The following is a 27628-nucleotide window of genomic DNA, read 5'->3' as shown; positions in this document are numbered from 1 at the left end:
TTCAATCCTTCAATCCAAATATAGAACAGCTGTTGCTTGTGCTGCTCCGCCAGTGGGAGGCGCTCATGTGCACCTTTGAGTGATTTCCACAAATGACACTCATCTCATCACCTCATCCTCCCATCATCACATCCTCTCATCACCTCATCATCTCATCCTCTCATCACATCATCTCGTCGCCACATCATCTCATCCTCTCATCACTTCATCTTCTCATCACCTCATCTCATTATCTCATCACATCATCATCTCATCTTCTCATCACCTCATCATCTCATCACCTCATCCTCTCATCACCACATCACATCAGCTCATCCTCTCATCACATCATCTCGTCGCCACATCATCTCATCCTCTCATCACTTCATCTTCTCATCACCTCATCTCATTATCTCATCACATCATCACCTCATCATCTCATCACCTCATCCTCTCATCACCACATCACATCATTTCATCACTGCATCATCTCATCCTCTCATTACCTCATCACATCATTTCATCACCGCATCAGCTCATCCTCTCATTACTTCATCACATCATCTCATCGCCGCATCAGCTCATCCTCTCATTACTTAATCCTCTCATCATCTCATCCTCTCATTACCTCATCATCTCATCCTCTCATCACCTCATCATCTCATCACATCATCATCTCATCTTCTCAACACCTCATCATCTCACCACCACACCATTTCATCACCTCATCCTCTCATCATCTCAGTGGTTGTGTTGACGGTAAACCAGGCGTGTTCAAATACATGACATCCTAGGCAGAGTCAAAGATCCTCTATATGACAGGAAGACTCTGACCAACTGCAAAAATGCCAATCAAAGATCCTATACATGACAGGAGCACAACTGATTTTAAGGAACTACTGAAAAAGCTTGCTAGTCACAGATCCTCTACTTGAGAGGAGCGCTGTTACCAAATGCAAAAACGCTATTCAAAGATCTTATACATGACAGAAGCGCTCTCCTGTTTTAAGGACTGCAAAAAACGCAACAGTAGTCAAAGATCCTATACATGACGAGCACGCTTACCAACTGCAAAAATGCTAATCAAAGATCCCATACTTGACAGGAACGCTCTGCTGTATTTCAGGACCTGCTGCCAAAACGCTAGTCAAAGATCATCTATACAACAGGAGCACTCTTACCAACTGCAAAAATGTAAAAATCCTCTATGTGAAAGAACACACTCCTATTTTTCAGGATCTACTGCAAAAACGCTAGTCGAAGATCCTCTATATGACAGGAGCACTCTTACCAACTGCAAAAATCTTCTATATGACAGCGCGCACAGATGTTTTTGAGAACCTGATGCCAAAAGACTAGTCAAAGATCCTCTATTTGACAGGAACACTCTTACCAACTGCAAAAATTCCTAAATATGACAGGAGGGCTCTGCTGTTTTTGAGGGCCTACTGCAAAAACGCTAGCCAAAGATCCTATATGTGACAGGAGCATTCTGCTGGGTCTTTTAGGAATGCTGTTGTTTTTAAGGACCCACTGCAAAGAAATGCTCGTCAAAGATGCTCCATTTGATAGGATTGCTATGCTGTTTTGAAGGATCTCTTGCAAAAATGCTAGCCAAAGATCCTCTATATGACAGGTACATTGCTCTTTTTAAAGATGGAATGCAAAAACACTAGGTAAAAGATCCTTTATGTGACAAAAATGAGAGTCGCCAGTTAGCTGTGAGCTAAACTCCTGCTTTGATGTCGTATCAGAGCCACCAAAAGGGGGCGCTCTTTTGAAATCAAGCAGACACAAGCAAAGGCAATCAGGAGTTTAGTCCAAAATATCACTGGACTCACACAACATTCAGCAGCATATTCAAGCATGTTTGGGGGTGTAGTGAGGAGTCACGGCATGTGTGAAATATTTTACATTTCAAGTGTGACTTCACACGTTCCGACTGCGTGGTCCATTGATGGATCTGCGTAATGCTTTTACACGCGTTGCTGTTGCTATACCATCACTTCACTACAGCAAAATACCAAAACACATGAAAGGCCATAAGACAGCTGACTGAACTTAAAATACGCCTACAAATCATCCTGGTCAATACAGCAATACATAACAATGCAGAGACATAACAATGCAGAGACATAACCTACGTTATTGCGAATACCGAAAACCCGCCCATAAAAATGTGTATTTGCAACACACGGATTGCTCCTCTCGCCTCCAATATCCTGCTTTTCTGCGGAAACACAGTTTTTTGGGAATTTTTTTTTGGGGGGGGGGAATTTTTTTTTAACAAAAATCTGCAAATTTGCGGGGTAGTTTTTATGCTGTACATTTGGATGGCATTATCACATATTTATAAATTATTGCTGACTTAGGGTGGATGAGATGTGTTTTCTGCAGAAGGAAACTGCATATTTTTGCAAAAATAAAAATTAAACAATTGTTTTTTGGAGCAAAAATAGGTAGCACAATATGCTGTACATTTGACCTGCATTATCACATATTTATAAATTATTATCGACGTAGGGTGAATGAAGTGTCTGTTCTGCGGAAAAACACCATATTTTCAGACAATTTTAAATAAAAATAAATTTTGGGGGTGACAAAAAATATGCAAATTTGCAAGGTAACACATGTATGCTGTACATTTGACCTGCTTTATCACTTATTTATAAATGATTACCGACCTAGGGTGAATGAGAAGTGTTTTCTGCGGGCAAAGACGCCGTATTCTCTGAAAATCTTTTATTAAAACCTTTTTTGGGGGTGCCAAAAATCTTCAAATTTGCAGGTAGTTCATATATGCTCTAGAATGTACAGTACTTGTATTATCACATATTTAGAAATTATTGCCAACTTAGGGTGAATAAGATGAATTTTCTTTGGAAAGAAGCGGCACATTTTTGTAAAATTTAAATAAAAATTATATTTTTTTGAACAAAAATCGTCCAATTTGCGGGGTAGGACATTTCTGCTGTACATTTTACCTGCACTATCATGTATTTATAAATTATTACAGACTTGGCGGTGAATGAGATATGTTTTCTGCAAAAAGAAACAGCATATTTTTGTAAAATGGAAATGTAAAAATAATCTTTTGGACAAAAAAAATCTGCAAATTTGTGGGGTCGTACATTATGCTGTGCATTTGACCTGCATGATCACATATGCAGAAATGATTGCAGGCTTAGGGTGGATGAGATATGCTTTCTGCAGAAAGAAACGGCAGTTTTTGAACCAAAAATCTGCAAATTTGCGCGGTAGTACATTTTGGCTGTACATGTTACCTGTATTATTAATATTTATAAATGATTATTAGCTTAGGGTGAATGAGACGTGTTTTCTGCAGTAAGAAATGGCATATTTTAAGAAAAATTACGGACCAAAAATCTGTACATTTGCAGGGTAGTAGATTATGGCGTACACCTACTTGGATTATCACATATTTATAAATTATTACCGATTTGGGGTGAATGAGATGTGATTTTTGTGGAAATAAACGGCATATTTTTGCAAAAATAAAAATAATATTTTTATGGACCAAAAATCTGCAAATTTGCGGGGTAGTACGTTCATGCTGTACATTTTACTTATTATCACGTATTTATAAATGACTAAAGAGTAGGGACTGTGTTTTCTGCGGAAACTTTTTGGGAAAAATACAAATTCAAATCAAAAAATGTATTTTATTGATCACAAATCCGCAAATTTTTTGAATTTGCAAATCCACTTTTTTTTCCCCCTCCCTTGGTTTCTAATTGCAACCTTGATGCGTAATACGAGCCTTGACAGCTCGTGTCCAGCGAGCGTTTAAAGATGCTGTTTTAGAAGATGAAAGATGAAAGAAGATGAAATATGACATCAAGTACAGCTCGTACTTGGTGTCTGGCCACTGTACGTGAGCGTGGTTACTCAGCAACATGACACGCATTATGTAAGCCTTTCAACATAAACCGGCGCATTTGCATTTGCATTTAGACTGCCTCCCATCGGCTTCGGGGGCTTTCTCGCTCTCTGCCACATCCATTTGAGGAGGACTTAACTACCTTTTTCCATTTAGACACTTCCTTTGCTCTGTTAAACACTGAAAGCCCAGAAGCCCCCAGAGAGCCCCCAAAAAGTCTCAACTCCAAGAAACCATAAAACAGAGCAGCTCCAACTTCAGCACCTTGGACAGAGTCCAGGGTCCAACAGTGCGGCCCGGGCATATTGTCAAATTAAAATGACACCAATCTGCCTTGCTTCTATTTTGATTTATTTTGAAATCCTGTTGGAAAAAGTTTGGACACCCCCTGCTTCACGTTGTTCCCTTTTTTATCCATGTAGGCGGTTGCCATAGCAACGCCGTTTGCATCGATCAGGAACAGCCTGTTTGTTTCGTTGGAGCGAGCGGCATCAGCCGTGGCCCGAGGCGCCCTCGCTGACGCCCCCCTGTGGCCTGTCGGTCACCTGACTGACGACAGGAAGAAGATTGCTGTTCTTCTTCTTCACTCTGCTCCCTCCCTCCCACGCCATTTCATGACGCTCACTTTCTCCATCTCCCTCCCGAACCGACAAAGACATGCTTTCACTGGCGTTACTTAACCAAAGATGCCCGCCGGGCTACACTGTGGTCGTCCACAGCAGTGTACTGAGCCAACGCTTACAAATGTAGGAATGGCAACAGGGGGTACATTCTGCCATCGAGTGGAGGATCATTATACTGGTCGTCGGTGGCATACATTCTGTATGTATAGTAGATCAAGGTCTCCAAAGTGCGGCCAGGGGGCCATTTTTTATTGGCTTGTGGCACATTCAAGAAAACCTTTTTTAAAAACCCTGCAAAAATGGAAAAATCAGCAGAAATTTTACAAGAATAACGTCAAAATAGTACGAGGAAAATGTAGTATTCTACACTGGTCACCAGGTGTCACTGACGTTACACTGATGAGACAATAATCACCACAGGAAGTACTGCACAGAAACCGAAACATCAGTGTGGAAATTTCCCAATGCTAACATGTGTGAGTCTATATTATGTCTTATTTTCTCCTATTATGTCTACTATATTGGCTAATAGGTGTGTAAAGGTGACTGTGGGGATGTTATTTCATGTCTAGAGGGCTCTAATAATGTTAAAAACAGTATTTAGAAGGTTTTGTTCTGTCTTCTACGTTTTATTTTCTCTTGTTATGTCTACCATATTGGGTAATAGGAGTGTAAAGGTGACTCTGGGGGTGTTACTTCACGTCTAGAGGGCTCTAATAATGTTAAAAACAGTATTTAGAAGGCTGCAAACAAGTTTTTTTATGTCTTATTTTCTCTTATTATGTTTACGATATTCGGTAATAGGACTTTAAAAGTGACTACAGGTGTGTCATTTAATGTCTAAAAAAAACATTTAGAATGTTGTAAACAGATTTTGTATGTCTTATATGTCTTATTTTCTCTTATTAAGTCTACAACATTGGGTAATAGGAGTGTAAAGATGACTATAGGTGCTATTTCATGTCTAGAGGGCTCTAATAATGTTAAAAACAGTATTTAGAAGGTTGCAAACTGTTTTTTTTATGTCTTATCCATCTCATTTCCTCTTATGTCTATGATTTTGCGTAACAGGTATGTAAAAGTGACTGTAAGGGTGTTATTTCATGTCTACAGGGCTTGAATAATGTTAAAAACTGTATTTAGAAGGTCGGAAACAGTTTTTTATGTCTTATTTTCTCTTATTAAGTCTACAACATTGGGTAATAGGAGTGTAAAGGTGACTATAGGTGCTATTTCATGTCTAGAGGGCTCTAATAATGTTAAAAACAGTATTTAGAAGGTTGCAAACTGTTTTTTTTATGTCTTATCCATCTTATTTCCTCTTATGTCTATGATTTTGCGTAACAGGTATGTAAAAGTGACTGTAGGGGTGTTATTTCATGTCTACAGGGCTCGAATAATGTTAAAAACTGTATTTAGAAGGTCGGAAACAGTTTTTTATGTCTTATTTTCTCTTATTAAGTCTACAACATTGGGTAATAGGAGTGTAAATGTGACTATAGGGGTGTTTAGAGGATCTAATCATGTTTAAACAAAGTTTTCTTACAAAGTCATAAACACGTTTTCTCGCTGTAACTGCGAAAATATTTCATTTATAAAAAAGGAATTCTCCTTCATGGAAATTCACTCTTCATGTTTGGGCCTGAAACCAATTAACTGCCATAAATGAGGTATTACTGTACTTGTTTTTTTCAGGGGGTGGGGAGTTGCTGATATTGAGCCAATATCAATATCGGATTGGGACACCCGTAATTGAATTTAAGAAAGAATTCATGTCACAGTACGGAGATGGGGGGGGGTCCCCTCGTTGCTCCTCACCGCTTCCGCCAACAAGTCATTTTTCCAATTCTTTTCTCATTAATAATGATCTAACAATGTTTTGCATTCAAAACTATAATTATTCTCTATTTTTGGTTGATGTATTAGGTTGTCTGTAACCGATTCACTGGATTTGCATTATTGCTTGTGGGAAGATTGGCTTTACATCGGACCTTCTGGAACAAATGAATAATGAAAACCGATGCATGAGTGTAATCGTTTTCGGCGCAATCAAGTGAAATGGGATCATTTCAGAGCTGCCAACATCCAGGAGATTACTGGGTTATTTTTAACGCCTCTCGTGACACAGTGGTTGGGAATCACCGATCTCCAGCGCTACTCTGCCTTGCGTTATTCACACTAATAGTGTCTACTTCCATATAACAACAACAATAAGACAGCGCGAGTGAGTTAGTAAGAACTTGTGATGAGTCATGGCTGATTCAACAAGCCGAGTGAGTCATGTGACAACCTCTTTGTTTATACATCTAGGCGTGATATCAGCACGACCCTGAGCCGACTCAGAGCAGAGAGCGTGATGGATGGCCGGGCTAAAAACAAGCCTCGGAGATTTATTCCCCGCGGTCGGGCAGCTTTTATCTTTGTGAACGGCGGCGGCGCCTCAGTAAAAATAGAAGGAATTCACGCTGAGTGGACCTTTGAAAGACAAACAGCTTGTTGCTACCAAACACCTCCTGCTAGCTGGTGAACACAAAAAAAGGGTGCGGGGGATTGGAGGGAGGGCCATCACCTTGATCTCATAGATTTTCAGCTTCCGCTTGATGCTGCTGTTCTCGCGCTCCAGGCCGCCCAGTCGGGTCTTGATGTCCTGGTAGGCGGCGATCAGGGCGAAGTGGGAGGCCGAGTAGACGTCGTCGGCCGGGAGGGGCGGCGAGCGCCACGCCACGCCGTCCTCCTTCAGGCCCCCGCCGTCGCCGGCCCCTCCCAGCAGCCCCAGCTCGCCGCCGAACAGAGACTGCATGGCGCTCGGCCTCAACCTGCACACACACACACACACACACACACACACACACGCACACACATGAAATATTAACAGCACGGCTTTCAAGTGAGCACAAACTAAATTTGTTGGGATGGACACCATGCACCTTCTTTTGACGTCTCTGGGTTCTAAAAGTGAAACGGGTTTTCAGCACCGTGATTCTTCCGGCCTTATGATGACCCATGCAGGTGTGTGTGTGTGTGTGTGTGATTGATTGATGTGATGGATCTGATTCTGTGCTGCTAATGAGCCAAGGGTGACAAACGGCACCCGTGATGATGTGAGGCTGGGAGGGGGGTTACACAACTGCCAGCTGACTCCGAGCGAGCGTTCCCGCCTTGCCGCCACTCTGCGGCGTGAGTCAGCCGCCGCCCACGGAGCTATTTCCATCCGCTCCTTCCTCCAAGCTGACGATGCTTCTTCACTACTCCCCGTCCCGGCATCATCGGGACATCGGTGGCCCGCTCCTGGCCACGCCCTCTCCATCACTGATTGGCATGTGTATGTGGAAGAATTTGTCCAACTCTCGCACAGCTCTGAAGAAGCCAGGGAGTGAGGACATAAAACTAGGGTTCTGATTGGCTCACGCGGCCTTACAATTGCGGGTTACAGCGCCACCTGTTTCTTCCTGCCGCCTTTCATCATCCAACCGTCCATCCCAGTCAGCCGGGACCTCCAAGGCCCCACTGGAGAGGAAGCAGTACCTTCTCCACCAACCAGAACGCCCGTCTCCCTTATTACTTCCATACATTACTGGGCCTGAATGGCATTCCATCTCTCAGGAGAGCTTCCTCCTCTCCCCGTCTTTACTTTGCATTCTTCCTCTTTTATGATAAAACCAGAATTTCCCTCATTTTTCGGAAAATGTTCCTTATTTTCAAATGCAAGTGTTGACAGGTATGTCTTCAGCTAGATGTTGGATCTTTACGTGAGCTGTGTGGCCGACTGGTTAGCCTGGATGCATCCCTGAGAGCTTTTCCGTGTTCACGTAATTATCCGCCTTTTTGGCTGCGTCCCCTCGCCGCCCAAACTGCGCTTCCGGGCCTTTCTCTTGTTGCTTTAGTGCTTTGGTATTTTTGTGAGTCGTGAGCTCATTTTTGTTAAATAAAGACTTTTTTTATTGACCGTGTAACCCACGCCAAGCTAAAACTCAACTCTGAACCCCCGACGTCACTTCCTGTCCCCTGGCACAGGAACACATTTACAGCAACACACACGGGCACGAGTCTTATTTATGTCTTAAATGTCTTATTTTCTCTTATTATATCTGCTATATTGGGTAATAGGAGTGTAAAGGTGACTAAAGGGGTGTTATTTCATGTCTAGAGGGCTCTAATAATGTTAAAGAAACATTTACAAGGTCGGGTAAAGGTTGGCAATGTTTTATACAGTATGTTTTATTTTCTCCATTATGTCTACTATATTGGGTAATAGGAGTGTAAAGGTGACTATAGGGGTGTTATTTCATGTCCAGAGGGCTCTCATAATGTTAAAAAACAAATTTAGAAGGGCATAAACAGGTTTTCTATGTCTTATATCTTATTTTATGGTTTATGGTTTAATTTTATTTGAACATGCATGCACGTTATAATGGAATACATCACATAATTCATTTCACAGTTCCACATGTCCACATGTGAGTTCCTTGCTCAATCTGTTCCACAATTTAACTCCACATACTGAAATGCTGTGGGTTTTTAGCGTTGTTCTCGCAAGTTTAGTTTTCCTCTAAGATCATATTTATCCTCTCTTGTAGAAAAGTATTGTACGCGGCTTTATGGATGATCCTCACTGATCTTTTTTGCAGTACATTTAGCGAGTGAAGACTCTTTTTATAGTTATTGCCACACAATCTCCACACAATAAGTTAGATATGCTAATACCAGAGAACAGTCAAGAGTGTGGAGTGATTTTTGATCAGAACAAATTTTGCTTTATTCAATATTGAAGTATTTCTTGCAACCCAATGTTGTATATTTTTGATGTGATGGAAATCTCACATCAAACATTTTTTTCATCTATTATGATCCCCAGAAATGTATTTTCGTGCGCCCTTTCAATGTCCACTCCGTCTATTTGTATTTGGTCGTACGTGTCCTTTCTGCTATTACCAAATAGCATTATTTAAGTTTTCCTTAAGTTCAAGGATAATCTGTTTTTATCAAACCATGTCTTTAATATGACCTTTTCATCCTTGACCTTTTTAATGAGTTCTTGTGTGCTTTCACCAGAACAAAAGGCAGTGGTATCATCTGCAAATCATACCAACTTTTATTAATTTGTCACTTTACAAATGTCATTGATACAAATTGAACAGTTTTGGTCCCAGTATTGACCCCTGGGGTACTCCACACGTGATATTTAAACTCCCAGATGTGTATTCTCCTAGCTTTACAAATTGCTTCCTGTTTGCTAGGTAGCTTTTCACCCAATTCAAGACTAGTCCTCTGATTCCTCTGATACCTTTCTAATTTTGTTGTTCAAATATTGTGATGAATTGTATGGAAGGCTTTTGTAAGATCCATGAATACTGCAACTGCACACCGTCTGTTGTCTTTCGTGTCAGTCATTTCCTCCGTGATTTCCATCAGTGCCATAGAAGTTGAAATGTTAGCTCTGTATGCGTATTGACTGCCTGCTAGTACTTCATTCTTGTTAATACATTTGTCCAACCTGTTATTAAATAGTTTCTCCATAATTGTAGAAAATTGGGGTAATAAGGAAACTGGTCGGTAATTTGTAAATTGATGTTTATCTCCATTTTTAAAGAATGGAACTACATGAGCTATTTTAATTTTGTTAGAAAAATTTCAGTCTGAAATGCTAATTTACTGATTTATTTTAATGGTTCTACAATCTCATCGATAGCCCTTTTTATTGTTTCAATTTCGAGTCCATTCCAATCAGACTATAGGGGTGCTAGAAGGCTCTAATAATGTTAAAAACGTATTTAGAAGGTTGTCAACAGGTTTTCCCTGTCTTATATGGCTTATTTTATCTTATGTCTACTTTATTTGGTAATAGGAGTGTAAAGGTGGCTACAGTATAGGGGTGTTATTTCACATCTAGAGGGCACTGGCGATGTTAACAAAAACGTATTTAGAAGGTCATAATTTTCTATGTTTTATATATCTTATTTTCTCTTATTATGTCTACTATATTCGATAATAGGAGTATATAACTGACTATAGGGGTGTTATATATGTCTAGAGGGCTCTAGTAATGTTAAAAAAATGTATTTAGAAGGTCGTAAACTGGTTTTGTATGTCTTGTATGTCTTATACAGTCATGAAAAAAATGATTAGACCACGCTTGTTTCTTCAGTTTCTTGTTCATTTGAATGTCTGGTACAACTAAGAAACTGGACAAATATAATAATGACAACAAAAATAGCACATAAGAGTTCAATTTTTTTGGCAGTACAATGCTGTAGCTATTCATGTAAGAACTGGAGGAATTTTGGTTATTATCAAAAAACCATGGACGTTGCTAGATATCTGCTCTTACATTAAACTCTTTTGAGCTATAAAAACCTTCAGCATCTCAGTATGTGGAATCAAATTATGGAACGGATTGAGCAAGGAACTCAAACAAAGCACTAAGATGAGCGATTTTAAGAAACAATACAAGCAGTCGATGTTTGCAGAATACGAGGAAGAAGAGTCCTGAACCACTGTGGACATACAATGCTATGTCTAATCACTACTCATGACTTCACTCTTATGGGTTCATTGTCAGTTCATTGTCAGTTCATTGTGGAAAAGCCTTGACAATTGTATTTCCACATTTTTACATTACCTTATCATTTTCCTATGTATTAGCTGGCAAAGACCACATTTGGAATTCAGGAAGTGAACAAATGTTTTGCAATTGAAGTGAAACAAATGGGGGGTAGGATTAAATAAGCTTTGCCTCTTCCTACTCCTTTTGGACACGTGGAACTGTTAATTGTACTATGGTATGTATTCCATTACAACTTGTATGCATGTTCAACATAAATTAAACCATTTCCATTACCATTGCTTTCTCTTATTATGTCTACTATATTGGGTAATAGGAGTGTAAAGGTGACTAAAGAGGTGATATTTCATGTCTAGAGGGCTCTAATAATGTCAAAAACCATATTTAGAAGGTTGTAAACAGATTTTCTATGTTTTTTTAATGTCAAAGTTTCTCTATTATGTCTACTATATTGGGTATTAGAAGTACAAATGTAACTACAGGGGTTTTATTTCATGTCTACAGGGCTTTAATAATGTTAAAAAAACATATTTAGAAGGTTGTAAACAGGTTTTCTCTGTCTTATTTTCTTTTTATTATGTCTACTATATTGGGTAATAGGAGTGTAAATGGAACTACAGGGGTGTTAATTGATGTCCACAGGGCTCTAATAATGTCAAAAACTATATTTAGAAGGTTGTAAACAGGTTTTCTATGTCTTATATGTCTTATTTTCACTTATTATATCTATTATATTGGGTAATAGGAGTGTAAAGGTGTCGTTAGGGGTGTTATTTCATGTCTAGAGGGCTCTAATAATGTTAAAAAACATATTTAGATGGTTGTGAACAGGTTTTCTATGTCTTATATGTCTTATTTCACTTATTATGTCCACTATATTGGGTAATAGGAGTGTAAAGGTGTCGTCAGGGGTGTTATTTCATGTCTAGAAGGCTCTGATGATGTTAAAAACTGCATTTAGAAGGCCAGAAACAGGTTTTCTGTCATGTCAAAGATGAACAAATAGTCACTAAAACCAACCTTGTTTTATAGCAGCGCTGCTGACGATATATTTATATAAAAGTCCTTGCTGAGCGACGCTAAACCTTGCTAGCTCCTCGCCATCATCATCATCATCATCAGTGTGATTTTTGTTCACCTTCACCATGCTCTCTCTCTCTCCCTCTCTCTCTCTGTCGCTCTCTCTCGCCACCTTCTAGATGGGGTCAAACAGCGGCTCTTCCCACAAGCTGTACGTTTGGCGCCTGCAAGTCACAGCTATGAGCGTGAAACACTCCCATGATGCCGCGCGGCAGCTTGCCAGAGAAACACCACGCTGAGTGTCTATTAGCATGCTAGCAGGTAGCGCAGGCACTGAATTTTGAGTGTGTGCGTGTGTGTGAGAGAGGGTCCAGTATTGATGCACTAATCTAATCTGGTGGATCCATACGTCCCTCAGCTCTTTGACCTTATTAAGTGAATCAGTCAAATGTTGTTTCACAGCTGCATGAGCACACACACACACACATGCACACAGACACATTACAGAGCAGCGGTGTCAGTGCAGGAGAACAACACTCCTTACAACAAATGCTGTGCTGTGCTTTGCTGTAGCACCGTCATTCATCACTCTGACGTGCACTGTGTGTGTGTGTGTGTGTGTGCGTGTGTGTGCGTGCGTGTGCGCCATGTGGGAGATTCATGACAGGAGCAGGAAGGAGCGTTGCTGTTCTCCTCTCAGCTCCGCGCCTCCTCCTCCTTTTTCTTCTTCATGCACCTCATCTGTTTTCCCCGTGAAAAAGCGTCACCCCAGCATCCTCGCCCTCCCCCTCCTCCTTCCTGCCTGTCATTCATCCATCGTCGGCAGTGACATGCACGTCTGACTCGGTGCTTCGTCTAAGATGCAAATGCTCCACCGTGTGCCGCTCAAGGTCGAGTTTGTGACGTGTCGGTGCTAAATGACATCGGTGTGTTAAACGTGACGTGTAGGATTTTTCACCAATTTCAAGTCCGTGTCAGACGCGACACGATAGCATATTGGAGGTGTGTTTGCCATAATGCTGGAACTGAGACACTTTAAGAGTGCTTTCAGTGGGAAGACGCTGTTCTGTGTGTGTGCACTTTATCCAATCATAACATTACATACACAGTAATCCCTTATTTATCGCAGTTACAGGTTCCAGACCCGACCGTGATAAGTGAATTTCGATCAAGTAAGATTCCTTATTAATAAATAAGTTTAATATTTTCAAAGTTTTTGTTGTTTACCGTCTTCTAAAAGTGTTTTTTAAAACATTTTTAGAGCCCTTTAGACATGAAATAACACCCCTATAGCCACCTTTACACTCCTATTACCCAATATAGTAGATACAATAAGAAAAAATAAGACATATAAGACATAAAAAACAAGTTTACAACCTTCTAAATATGCTTTTTAACATTATTACAGCCCTCTAGACATGAAATAACACCACTTAAGTCACCTTTACACTCCTATTACCCAATACAGTAGACATAATAAAAGAAAATAAGACATATAAAACATAAATAAGTTTGTGTATGTGTGTTGCTGTAAATGTGTTCCGGTGCTAGGGGCGCTGAGTGGGGGGCGGGACTGGGTTACAGCCACAAAAGCAGTGCCTGTTAGGGATTACTGTGCTTGTTGTGAGATCATTCAAACCTGCAATAAATGCAATAAATGGTGCATGTGTGTCTCACCCAACATGACAGTCACATTACTGACATCTAATGACCAGTGTACAATACCACATATCACAGCATCTTTCAATGTGTCTTCTGAATGCCTTATGTTTGTATTTTACTTCATTTAGCCATTTTTATACTTGGAAATGCATTATTTAGGCAAAATAATATGTGAAATTTGTTTAAATATGCATATTTTTTACTAATAATAGGACGTATTCAACCACGAAACAGCCTCATTTATTAATGAATATACAGTATTTTAAACAAACCATGATAGAGTGAAGCCATGAAATTCTAGGCGCGAAGTGACGATGGATTACTGCACAGTCAACGTTTTCGTACTCCCCAGTTTTCGTATGATTTGGTTTTCGTACACGGCCTCAGTTTTCGTTACACGCGTTGCTGACTTCCCATCTGTGTATTTTTTTGAGTGTGAGTACTAAATAACCCACCACGGGGCCAAAGAAAGTTGCGAGGGCCAGCATTAACAATGAGTTTCATCCATCCCTCATTTATAATTATTTAGCATTGTTTTCTGCATGTAAAACAATAACTATTCTCTGTAAAATGTATTTTTATGGGTTTCTGGAACAGATTAATGGAATTTACATAATTTCCTATGGGAAAAATTGCCTTTGTTTTAATACATTTTCTTTTTTTGTCGAACCTTTTGGAACAAATTATCGACAAACCCCAAGGTATCGCTGTACACTGTAACTCTGCAGCTAATAGACGCCATATATCACATAAAACTACGTAACGTTAAGGAGCGGGACAGGAGGACACAAAAGTTAGCGCCACAAGCATGTCAGCTAAAGTGCTAAGATTAAACTTTTAACAGCAACCTCATGCTAGGTTAGCCTACTCGCTGAAGAAAATGATCAAAGCTGACTGACAGACGTGTGGCAGAGCTCCAGGCTGCATTTTAAGATGTGTAGCAAAGCCTGTGTTTTGTTTTTTTTTGTACAAAATGGTGGGCAGGCTGAAAAAACACAAACCTGTCGCCGTTTTATATATATATATATATATATATATATATATATACATATATACATATATACATATATACATATATATATATATACTGTATATATATATATATATATATATATATATATACTGTATATAGTAGATGCATGAAGCTGCAGTGACCGATGCTCACACGACATGATCGCACAAAGATTTTTACATTCAAGAGCTCCACTCTTTCAAAAAAAAGGTCTTTTAATTGTGTGGTTGCGACCTCATGGAATAAATCCACGCTGCCAGCCTCGGATCAGACAGAATACATGATAAAGCACTGCAGTGCATCATGGGAACAGCGTGTACGCCATCATGGAGAGCTTGTTAAAGAAACTAAAGTGTGTGTGTGTGTGTGTGTGTGTGTGTGTGTGTGTGTGTGTGTGGTGGCTGCACCTGCGCCGTGTGTGTTAAAGTGTTTGCATTCTCTGTGATGAGCGTCCTTGGCGAAGGACATAATTTGGTTCCCTCGCTCATCTGCACTGAGGTGCGTGTGGGGGACAGGAAGTGGCGCCCAGGGGGAGGGGTCTAACCCTGGTGGAGTGAGAGCTCGTGTTGGTGTGTTGCATCATGCTAGGAGGAGATGTTTTGAATATTTTGTCAGGAACTTTGTTCGGAGTGTTTTCAGACACGTGTCCTGGCGTGTGACTCGACAGCGCGCCAACGTGCGCAAACGCGAGGCGACCGCTTTTTGTTTCGTCCACCATTATTGGCGTAACCATGGCGACCGAGTCCCCAGTCTTCCCTCAGCCTGCTGTGTCTTTATCGTGCGCTGACGTGTGGGATTAAAAGCGGCAATCGCGCAGGAGGGGGGGACCAAAATAAAAGCAAACAGGGTGGTAGAGGGACGGGGATAGATACACAGTAGACCCCCGATATTCAAGAGGAAAATCCGCAAAAAAAACCCACGAGTAATTGCGACAAGCATAAAAATGTCTTTTTTTGATGCGCTAATAAATCCTGGATTATGCAGTTTCATCGAGGCTTGCTCCTCCTCCTCCACACCCTCCTGCTAGTTTGATGTTGACGTTCTCCTCCCATTTCAGATTAACATTTGCAATAAAAGTCACTGTGTAATTATTAGATTAGATTTGGCTCCCCTTCATTCACTGTAATCATCTTTATACTGGAGACGCTGAATAACAACGAGAGAAGGCAGTTTGTGCAGGAAGGGAACATGAATGACGCTGAATTACAGCTAAATTGCGTGTGAATGACATTTAACATCTAGATCAGGCCGTTTGTGCAGGAATTGTGTGTGCAGGAATTGTGTGTCAATGACGTTGAATAACTCGAGAAGGCAGTTTGTGCAGGAACTGCTTGGGAATGATGTTGAATCACAGCTAAATTGCGTGTGAATGACGTTGAATAACAACGAGAGAAGGCAGGTTATGTCGAAGTTGCGTGTGAATGATGTTGAATAGCAATTAGATCAGGCAGTGTGTGCAGGAATTGTGTGTGGATGACGTCGATTAAAAACTCGACAAGGCAGTGTGTGCAGGAATTGTGTGTAAATGATGTTGAATAACAACTAAATTGCGTGTGAATGACGTTTAACAACTAGATCAGGCAGTTTGTGCAGGAATTGTGTGTGGATGATGTTGAATCACAAGCAACTTGTGTGTGAATGACGTTGAACAACAACTAGAGAAGGCAGTTTGTGCAGGAATTGTGTGTTAATGACGTCGAATAAAAACGAGATCAGGCCGTTTGTGCAGGATTTTCCTTGTGAATACTGACGTCAACTGAAATGTAGAATTATGAAAAAAGTGGGAATTTTTGGAACGTGCAAAAGATAGCCAGAATGTCCCGAATGAGCTGAGTGATTTGGTGCTCCAAAGGTTTAAACGGGTTGATAAATGTGGAAGGAGTAAGAATCCTTGTGATCAAAGGGAATTTGTGTTTTTAAAAGTGTGGAATTTTGTGAAAAGTATCAATTTCTGGGATGTGGAAAATAGTTAACCCGATTGTACTGAATGACTTGAATGCTTTCATTTGGAATAGTTCAGCTTGTTGACAAATGATTAGAATAGAAGAATTTAATCAAAATGATTCCAAACGATAGACGATGTCATCAGCACCTTGTCTCCGTCTATTTACTGGCCTTGAGCCATAAGCATCTCCCAAGATACTTTCTGAAGCGTCAACAGGAAAATCATGTGACAAAACGCTGCTGGGACCTTCTTGGAATGTGAGCGGATATATTTAGCCGATCCCCGGGGGAACACGAGCGATCCAGCGAGCGGCGGCGGCGGTGGCAGCATGACGCAAGTGGGTAACCTGGTTTTCCCAGGCACAAAAAAGGAACGGGCGGTTGTCCCATGCGTGGACTCTCTCCAGCTTCTGGCCAGGTTGTGTAAGCCAACAGTGGAACACCTCAGCAGGAAGGCTGGATCACTCCAAAAGAGGCTGAAATTTTCATTGTAAAAAGTTGTGAAGGCAAGGAAATAAAACCCCCGTACCACTTTTAGCACCCTTCTATTGGGACACCAAGCACAGTGGTAGGCAGGCTGGACAAGAACGAAATTGCGTGTGAATGACGCTGAATAACAACGAGAGAAGGCAGTTTGTGCAGGAATTGCATATGAATGATGTCGCACAGCAATTAAATTGCATGTGAATGACGAATGTCAACTAGAGCAGGCAGGTTGTGTAGAAATTGCGTGTGAATAACGTTGAATAACAACTACAAAAGGCATTTTGTGCCGAAATTGGGTGTGAATGACATTGAATAACAACAAAATTGCGTGTGAGTGACGCTTAACAACTAGGTCAGTTGACTAGGTCATCGGTTGAGAAATGTGGGAGGGGTTAACGGACAAAATATGACGTGGAATAAGAAGAGAATGGAGAATGATTGACGAAAGGTTGTGTAAATTGTGGTTGATATTTTGTTCTTTGATGGTTTTGTGGGGGGGGCGGTTTCCACCAAAACTAGGTAAAATTGATGTTAAATGTTCAGTTGTCCATTCATTTGTCATTTGGAATTATTTTTGCATCATTCTCTGCATGTAAAACTCAAATTATTTTCGATGAAATGTGTTTTGTGTTAACATTTTTGGGTGTCTGGAACGGATTAATTGGATTTACATTATTTTCTATGTGAAAATTTGCTTTGGTTAGAGTCCGTTTTGGTTTGAGTCGGCCCCCCGGAACGGATGAATGACGTTAACCAAGGCACCACTGTAATTTCTTATTTTCTGTGACCATTTTCCCTTTGAAAATCAATGGTGGAAAATCATCTTCCATTACTGTAACATTCGGCTTCTTCTACGGGGTGACACGGCTCAGGTGGTCGTTTCCCTACCTGAGGGTTGCCGGTTCGATCCTCAGTCCTCATGTAATCGTTCAACATGTTTATACATTGAACAATTTTGGTGTTCCAACATTTTTTTGGTCCGCTAACTACTCCCACATTTCTCAGCAGCTTCATTCAGGACGCGTAGGCTATCTATCAGGCCTTCCCACATTTTTCCATAATTCAATATTTTCTGTGAAAATTGAATGGTCAGTTTCAATGTCGCCCCCTATTGGTGGAAATACATTTAACATTACACGTATCATTGTGCTTATTCTGTGCGTGGTGCCGTGGCTCAGGTCGTAGAGTGGTCCTTTCCCGCTCTGATGGCTGCTGGTTCAATCCTCGGTGAATCGGTTTCAACACATTTCAATATTTCTACATTTCAGCATTCACACGCTGTAATTGCTTCATCTGCTTCATGACATTACCCGTTACTGAAAACCGCCGTGACTGGGACGGTTACGTGGGAGGGCACCTAAAGGGTGGGCAAAAAAAAGTCCAAACTTCTGCTGGACTGGCCACAACTTCCTGGGACTCTGCTGCCCCCCCGTGGGGAGGAGGTGTGGGTTAACTGGCTGTATCAACCACATGACATGGACCTTCAAACATCCTTCAAAGGCGTGCGCGGGCGGAGGCATTGGGTGGTCACGTGACACTGCGGGAATGTGTCTCCAAGGCGACCAGGTGTCCTCCGACAAGCACAGCAACGTGACTCTTGCTGGAAAAATGTGACATTGCATTCAAGGTCTCCATGTGGACGCACATAAAGAAGATCTCCTAATTGTGTAGAAGAAGAAGCTACCTCCACCTTTCACCTTCTTGCTTGCTGCTCAGCCTTCAAGAGATTCTCTGCTTCCTCCCTCACATCTTTTCTTTGTCTTCTACCTGCTGCCTGCTTGTGCTTTGTACTCTTTCCAGGTCGTCATGGTGACGGGAGGTTGCGCCACCCGGGCCCGGCTGGTGCTGGGAGGCACCTGAACTCGCCAGGCTCCTAACTCGGGACCCCTCGTCCTTCCTCGTCCGCCAGAGAAGCCACTCAGTGACGCTTCAAACATCAAGCGGCATTTAAAATTTGTAAAGTTAGCCTGCAAGCAGGCTAGAAAAGCTGTTTACAACCTTATAAATACGTTTTTTTAACATTATTATAGCCATCTAGACAAGCAATAGCACCCCATAATCACCTTCACACTCATATTACCCAATACAGTTGACATAATAAGGTAAAATAAGACATTTAAGACATAGACAACCTGCTTACGACCTTCTAAATACAGTTTTTAACATTATTAGAGCCCTCTAGACATGAAATAACACCTCTATAGTCTCACCTTTACACTCCTATTACGTAACACAGCAAACATAATAGGAGAAAATAAGACAGAAAATCTGTTTACAACTTTCTAAGTACACTTTTTAATATTAATTGGGCCTTCTAGACCTGAAATAACACGCCTATAGTCACCTTTACACTCCTATTGCCCAATATAACAGACATAATAAGAGAAAATTTGAAATATAAGACATAGACAACCTGTTCACAACCTTCTAAATATGTTTTTCAACATTATTAGATCCCTCTAGACATGAAATAACACCCCTATGGTCACCTTTACATTCCTATTACCCAATACAGTAAACATAACAAGAGAAAATAAGACAAATTTCCAAGTACAGTTTTTAACATTAACTGGGCCTTCTGGACCTGATATAACATCCCTACAGTCACTTTTACACTCCTATTGCCCAATATAACAGACATAATTAGAGAAAATAAGACATATAAGAAAACCTGTTTACAACCTTCTGAATGTGTTTCAACATTAGAGCCCTCTAGACATGAAATAACACCCCTATAGTCACCTTTACACGCCTATCACACTATATAGTAGACATAATAAGAGAAAATAAAACATAGAAGGCATAGAAAACCTGTTTAGAACCTTCTAAATATGTTTTTCAACATTATTAGAGCCCTCTAGACATGAAATAACACCACTATAGTCACATTTACACTCCTATCACCCTATATAGTAGATATAATAAGAAACAATAAAACATAGAAGGCATAGAAAACCTGTTTAGAACCTTCTAAATATGTTTTGCAACATTATTAGAGCCCTCTAGACATGAAATAACACCACTATAGTCACATTTACACTCCCACTACCCAATACAGTAGACACGATGAGAGAAAATAAGACATAGAAAACTACTTTACAACCTAAATGCAGTTTTTAACATTATTAGAGCGTCCTCCCACTCGGCCTGCTGGAGGTAATCACGGCGGAGGTGTTGTTCCTCTCCAACAATCAAAAGAGCTAGACGCCGTGTCTCAGCATTTTTGCACGGCGCCGTGAGACTCCTGACTGTCTGGCCGGACGCTCAGGAGAGACACCTGGCTGCATCTTTGCTAACTAAGACAAAAACAGACAAATTGCACCTCATTTTGTCCACCGAGGACCGCATCCAGGCAAACTGGGCGAGAGGCGGGGTACGCCCTGCCCAGGACTGGTTGCCAGCCAATCAGAGGACACGCGTTTAGACAAACAACGATACATGTCAACATTTGGTGTGGAGAATAAGGGAACTTTCTACCAGCGCCTCACCAATGCAAGAAAACGTTCCGTTTGAAGGCCTAACTTTTACAGGAAACTCTTAGAATGGGACGACGCCAGTGTTTGGGAGGTGTCTGTGTGGTGTGGCATGGCGGTGGAAGCATGCAGAGCAGACAAACGTACAGCGTGAGTATCGAACGCAAACACAATGGAGGGAAATGAAATTAGCTGTGTGTGTGTGTGTGTGTGTGTGTGTGTGTGTGTGTGTGTGTGTGTGTGTGCGTGTGCGTGTGTGTGCGTGTGTGTGTCCGTGTGTGTGCGTGCTGCCCAGACGACGCTGCCGAGTGAGATAAATGACCTCATATTCCCGTGTCACAGCTCGGCTCTCTCGCCCCCCGGCGAGCGTCAAGAGCCACCTCCAGGAGCCGCGCGTACGGAGAGGTCGCAGCCCGTGTCCGTCAAACGGCTGGTGCGTCGCTACACTTAGTGACTGATATCTTTATCGTCAACCAACCGCCATGTTAGAAACACGTACGTCACAGCAAAGCATAGGAAAGTGAAAGTGAATAGACAACAAAAGAATGCTGAAGGCCACCTAGGCCACGCCCACCAGGCAGCAAACGTAGCCGCCAAAGAACGACAGCTGTGCGACCGCTGCTGTCGCAACGGTGACGATGCAGCTGCTGCTTAGGTGACAAATTTCACACCTTGACAGCATCGATACACGCTGGACATTAATGGCGCTAAACCCGATCTGGTGTCGGTCAATATATGCCAGGGGTGTCCAAACTATTTCCACCGAGGCCCGCATGTGGAAAAGTCAAAGGATGGCGGAGCCATTTTGATTTTTGTTTAGAAAAAAAAACGTTTTATATGTGTTTAAAGACAAAACTTTGCGTTAGCTTTGTGTGTAGGTGACAAAGTGTATCATTATTATTATTAACACTTATTGTTACGCTTTTTTTTCACCTTTTTGCTCTTTTCCACAATGTTGCTGTTTTTTTTAGTTGAATTTCTAGAATGTGTTGCAGGCCAATAAAAAACAAGCTGCAGGCTGCAAATGCCACCCGGCTGTAGTTTGGACACCCCCACTATGATACTATGCTGGTGTTATGACATTATTTTTCTTCTTCATATTACAAGTTTCTTTTTGTCAAATTGTGACTTTTTTCTCTTTAGAATATGTCTTTTTTCCTTCATGTTTTGACTTCATTTGTTTTTTTAGTATTATTTTTTTTTCCATTTCTGCTGTTGTTCTTTTGTTTTGGAATTTCCAACAATTTCAACTTTCTTCTTGTAAATTTTGTTCCTATTTGACTCGACTGCCGCAATATTCTAACTTTTTCCCAAACCTAATTTTCCAAAAATTACCGCTGTAATAAGAAAAAAAAATGATGGAACAATATGAAGGAAAAAAGTCGTATTCTAACGAGAAAAAAGTCACAATTTTACAAAAATAAACTTGCAATATGATGAGGAAAAATAATGTTATTTTAGTAGCATAGAGTTGAAATATTAAAGAAAAAAAAACGTATTTCTTAAGTCGTAATATTACAAGACTGGCGACCAGTCCAGGGTGTACCCTGCCTGTCGCCCGAAGTCAGCTGGGATAGGCTCCAGCATGGCCCCGCGACCCTAAAGAGGAGAAGCGGCATAGAAAATGGATGGATGGATGGATGGATGGTAATATTACAAGAAACACACAAAACAAAAATAATAATGTTTTTTCCATTTCTGCTGTTGTTCTTTTTTTAATTTTTCAACTATTTCAACTTTCTGCTTGTAAATTTTGTTCATATTTTCACTTCATTCTCATGATATTCTAACTTTTTCTCCAACCTAATTTTCCAAAAATTACAACTTTATTTGGTTTTGTTTTTTTCTCGTAATCTTACGACTTAAAAACAAGACAATTTCTTCAAAATTTCAACTCCATCCATCCATTTTCTATGGATAGACTTCGGGTGACAGGCGGGGTACACCCTGGACTGGTCGCCAGCCAATCACAGGGCACATATAGCTACGAAAATGACATTATTTTTCCTCCTAATATTACGGAATTTTTGTAAAATTGTGACTTTTTTCTCATTAGAATACAACTTTTTTCCTTCATATTTTTCTTAATCACAGCTTTTTTTCCATTTCTGTTGTTCTTCTTTTAATTTTCTAACTATTTAAACTTTGTTCTTGTAAATTTTGTTCATTCTTTGACTTTATTCCCATAATATTTTGTCTTAATTCCCATAATATTGTGTCTTTATTCCCGTAATATTTTGACTTTATTCCCATAATAAAGTTTTTCTCCAACTTAATTTTCAAAAAATGACCACTTTATTTTGTTTTGTTTTTTTCTTGTAATACACTAAGTCCCCTACTAACGAACATCTGACGTGCGAACATTCGGAGATACGAACAAAGCCGACTGGTCTATTTTTTCATGTGTTTTGCCTTATAAGTCCATATGTCTACTGTACATGCTTGACCAGCAGAGGGCACTGTGACACTGCTAATGGGACCAACAGATACAGGAAGACGAGGAAGAGGAGAGAGGAAGGCTAAGAGTTATATGATACAACCCGGACAGAGCGTGTGATTAAAGTTTATGAAGAGTTAATAGGCCTGCTTAATTCTACACCACCCACAGAACACTACCTCTTTTAGAAGAGTCTAACGATGACGACGATTTGTCCTTTTTTCAATAACTCCTCCTCCTCCTCCTCCACAACCACGTATGCTCGACCACTCCTCTTCAAAGGTAAATAACATTTATCATTACGTATTATTATATCACTTTTATTATTGTTTTTTTCATTAATTATCCTGGTTTAATATTACTACTGCATCCAAACTCATATTTACATACATACTCATATACTGTGTATGTATACACGTACATGTAGTACCTATATCATTGCTAATACTACCTTTTACCCTACTTAAGAACGATTCCACTTAAGAACGGTTGTCTGGAACCAATTGTGTTTGTAAGTTGGGGACTTAGTGTATTACTTTTCTTTCTTCAAAATTTCAACTCTATCCTACGAAAATGACATTATTTTTCCTCATAATATTACAAGTTTATTTTTGTAAAATTGTGACTTTTTTTCTCGTTAGAATACGACTTTTTTCCTTCATATTTTGACTTTGATCGCAATCTTTCCTTTTCTGTTGTTCTTTTTTTTAATGTTATTGTTTTAATTTCCAAATGGACCGTTTGAACGCCCCTGCTATAACGCCATGGTGGCGTTCTATTAGCTAGCATGCAACATACCCCTAGTGGCTGTGAGAAGAATAGCATCGCATTTTGACACGCTGTACACAAAGTTGGCGAGCTTCCAGCCACTGGGGGGCGTATTTACACGCGCTCAGGTGACTGCTATGATATGCTGTGATGCTTTTTTAAAGCCTTCACAAACAATTTCTAGCAACTTTAGCTCAGTTTGAAGCAGGCTTTGACGTTTTAATGCCATTTTTCCATGTCAGCTGACTGTTTTTGCATCATCCTGCGTGGTGTCACCACACCGAATAGAACGCACGTCTAGAACATCAACCAGGATGAGTGTGTGCGTGCGTGTGTGCGTGTTAGCTGGCGAGGCTGCAAACAAACATGGCTGAGATGAATTGCGCGTCCACGGCCGACGTGCATGGTGCAATAATAATAAATAAAAAGAGGAGCAATTAGAACTCACGCTCTCCCGTCGTGGACCGAGGCGCGGGCGCCATGGCCGGGTGCAAGAAGCGTGCACGTCCGCGGACAAAAGCTCCGTCCTCCCTTCCTCCTTCCCTTCCTTCCTTCTCCCCTTCAGCCGAGTCCAAAGCAGCAGCAGAGCCGAACGAGCCTGAGCGCGGCGGAGCTTCACATCGCGCGCTGTGTGTACGTGTGTATGTGTGTGTGTGCGCGCGCGGTGTGTGATGATGATGATGATGATGATGGTGATGGTGATGTCGCGCGAACAGCAGCGTCGGTCTCGCGCCACGAAGACGGGCTGGTGACGTCACTTTCGGTCATGACGACAGCGAGTGTTTACTTTTCACAAAGGTGACCCCTAATGACCTCTCATAATTAGCATGCATGATGAAGGCTGCTCGCGCGCGCGCTCGCACACACGCGCACGCAGAACATGACGTGACCAAACAAGAGGGCTACCTCTTGTGGACGGAAAGTGTACTGCACGCCCTTGAACTCCAGAGGAAAGGAGAGCTGCACGGCTGTGGACGAGCACCACGTACCCCACCAGGCATCCTGCGGCTGTTTATCGTGCAGCAAAAGAATTAAAAGTGACTAGCAGCAACTTGTGTCCCTATCGAGCAAGAATATCTACCATCTCCAAGCAAAGGAACGACATGATGCCGCCTCCGAAAGGTCCTCTTTTTTTTTTTTTTTTTTACTTTGGGGGCAAAGGCAGCCGGCGTGCGCACAATAAATAAGCCGGTGGTGGGTGTTTTTCTTACATAAGCTGCTCTATATAACCTGCACGCCTGTGATCTTCTGACGGCTTTCTCCTCACTGATTCATCCTCCTCTCTTCTTAGGAGGGCCTGCGGGCCTGGCAGCGGCGTTTAGACGACACAGCTGTTATGGCGCCTTCATGGAAACATCAGCCATAGAAGTAAAAACATCACTTGGACAAAGTGTGTGAAGAAATTCCGTCTTCGCGCCTAAATTATTCACACGTGCCGCATGCGGAATGCATGAATATTGCATGTAAATATGTTTTAATTCTCACGTGGTGTGTGTGGTTAGTGCACCTTTAGATGTGGCGAAGAGCACACGTGTCAGCACAAAATGACAGATGACAGTGTCAAAGCGCATTATTCACGTCATGCCAGTCAGCAGGGATTACGCCCAGAAAATGAGGGGCAAGTAAAGACGAGGTGCGCCTAAAACAGCAGAAAAGTCTCAGGATGATTCACTTCGTTCAGTGAAGCACGAGGGACGGACTTCATCATTCATATTCACCCGTTGGACCACATTGATTGGTTATCATTCGGTTCATGTCAACTTTAGTGCTTTAGTGTGTCCAAACTTTGTCCAGTGAGGTCCACGGACTGAAAAAGGAAAACACAGTGAGAGCCATTATCCACAAATGGCCAAAACATGGAACAGTGGTGAACCTTCCCAGGAGTGGCCGGCCAACCAAAATGACCCCAAGAGGTCACAAAAGACCCCACGACAACATCCAAAGAACTGCAGGCCTCACTTGTCTCAGTTAAGGTCAGAGTTCATGACTCCACCATAAGAAAGACACTGGGCAAAAACGGCCTGCATGGCAGAGTTCCAAGACCAAAACCACTGCTGAACAAAAACAACATTAAGGCTCGTCTCAATTTTACCAAAAAACATCTTGATGATCCCCAAGACCTTTGGGAAAATACTTTGTGGTCTGACGAGACAAAAGTTGAACTTTTTGGAAGGTGTGTGTCCCATTACATCTGGCATTTCAGAAAAAGAACATCATAGCAACAGTAAAATATGGTGGTGGTAGTGTGATGGTCTTCAGGACCTGGAAGACTTGCTGTGATAAATGGAAGCATGAATTGTGCTGAAGGAGAATGTTGGTGACCTCAAGCTGAAAGCAACTTGGGTTCTGCAGCAGGACAATGATCCAAAACAAAATATGTTTTTGATCAAAAATCACTCCACACTCTGTACTGTTCCTTAGTATTAGCATATCTAATGTATTGTGTGGAGATATGGGAAATAATTACAAAAGCAATCTTCACTCGCTCACTGTACTGCAAAAAAGATGGTGAGGATCATTCACAATGCCAAGTATAGAGAACACACAAACACTTTATTTTTAAAATCACAGATATTAAAATTTGCAGATTTAGTAAACTTTCAAACCGCTAGAATAATGCATAAAGTTAATAACATCTCGTTACCAAAAAACCTCAAACATAATATATATATATATATATATATATATATATATATATATATATATATATATATATATATATATTTATATATATATATATATATATATATATATATATATATTTTTTTTTTTTTTTTTTTTTGCTTTTGTTTTTTTAAGGAAAGAGGAGGAGAAAAAGAAAAGAGAAAAAAGGGGGAAGGGAAAAGAAAAAAGAAAAAAAAAGAAACGTTTTAAAATTTTAAAGTTTATTTAAGTTTTAAAAGTTTTAAAAAAGTTTTCTGAATGAGAAATTTTGTCACGTTTTAATCTCATGAGACCTTGTGGCATCTCGATTTTTCTGGATAATATTGTGAGTTCTTTCTCATAAAATAGTGACTTTTTTGGTCATATTTTGACTTAAATCTTGTAAAATTGCAGCTTTTTTTTCCATTTCTGCTGTTGTTCTTTTTTTTAAAATTCCAAATATTTCAATTTTCTTGTTGTAAAGTTTGTTCCCATATTTTGACTTTATTCCCATAATATTATAACTTTTTCCCCCAAACTCATTTTCCAAAAATTACAACTTTATTTTGTTTTGTTTCTCATTACATTACAACTTTAAAAAATATATTGAATATTCCAACTCTATGCTACTAAAATGACATTATTTTTCCTCAAAAATCATTTTTGTAAAATTGTGACTTTTTTTCTTGTAAAATCTTGTAAAATTACAGCTGTTTTCTCCAACCTAATTTTCCAACTTTTGTTTGTTTCCTATAATATTTTTTAATACTTCAACTCCTTGCTACTTAAATAATATTATTTCTTTCTCATATTATTACAAGTTCATTTTTGCAAAGTTGCAACTCTTTTCCTCATTAGAATATGACTTTTTTCTTCATATTTTCACTTTAATTTTGTAAAATCACAGCTGTTTTTTCCATTTCTGCTGTTTTTCTTTTCTTTTTTTTAACTTTCCAACTATTTCAACTTTCTCCTTGTAAATTTTGTTCTCATAACATTTTGACTTTATTCCCCTAACATTAGAACTTTCTGTCCAATGTGACTTTCCAAAAATGGCTGCCACCAGCAGAGGCGCTGTTGATTCAGTTTGCTTTATGAATACCCCCGCTATGGCACAA

The 27628-nt window shown here is 40.5% G+C and overlaps 1 protein-coding gene across 1 annotated transcript in view; it reads right to left on the bottom strand.

Moving 5' to 3' along the window:
• The window catches only part of tbkbp1 (TBK1 binding protein 1), a 44494-nt gene extending 19831 nt beyond the window's left edge, over positions 1-24663 (bottom strand). Inside the window, exons 1-2 of the mRNA XM_054760910.1 lie at positions 24316-24663; positions 7073-7319 (exon numbers count right to left, since the gene is read on the bottom strand). Coding sequence (XP_054616885.1) covers positions 7073-7303 — 231 coding nt within the window. The 5' untranslated portion in view covers positions 7304-7319; positions 24316-24663. The remainder of the gene's footprint in view (positions 1-7072; positions 7320-24315) is intronic.
• Positions 24664-27628: the final 2965 nt, after the last annotated feature.

Source organism: Dunckerocampus dactyliophorus, chromosome 2 (assembly GCF_027744805.1).
Source record: "Dunckerocampus dactyliophorus isolate RoL2022-P2 chromosome 2, RoL_Ddac_1.1, whole genome shotgun sequence".
NCBI lineage: Eukaryota > Metazoa > Chordata > Actinopteri > Syngnathiformes > Syngnathidae > Dunckerocampus > Dunckerocampus dactyliophorus.
Note: the sequence above shows the minus strand (reverse complement) of the source record. Positions and strands in the feature narration are given on the sequence as shown.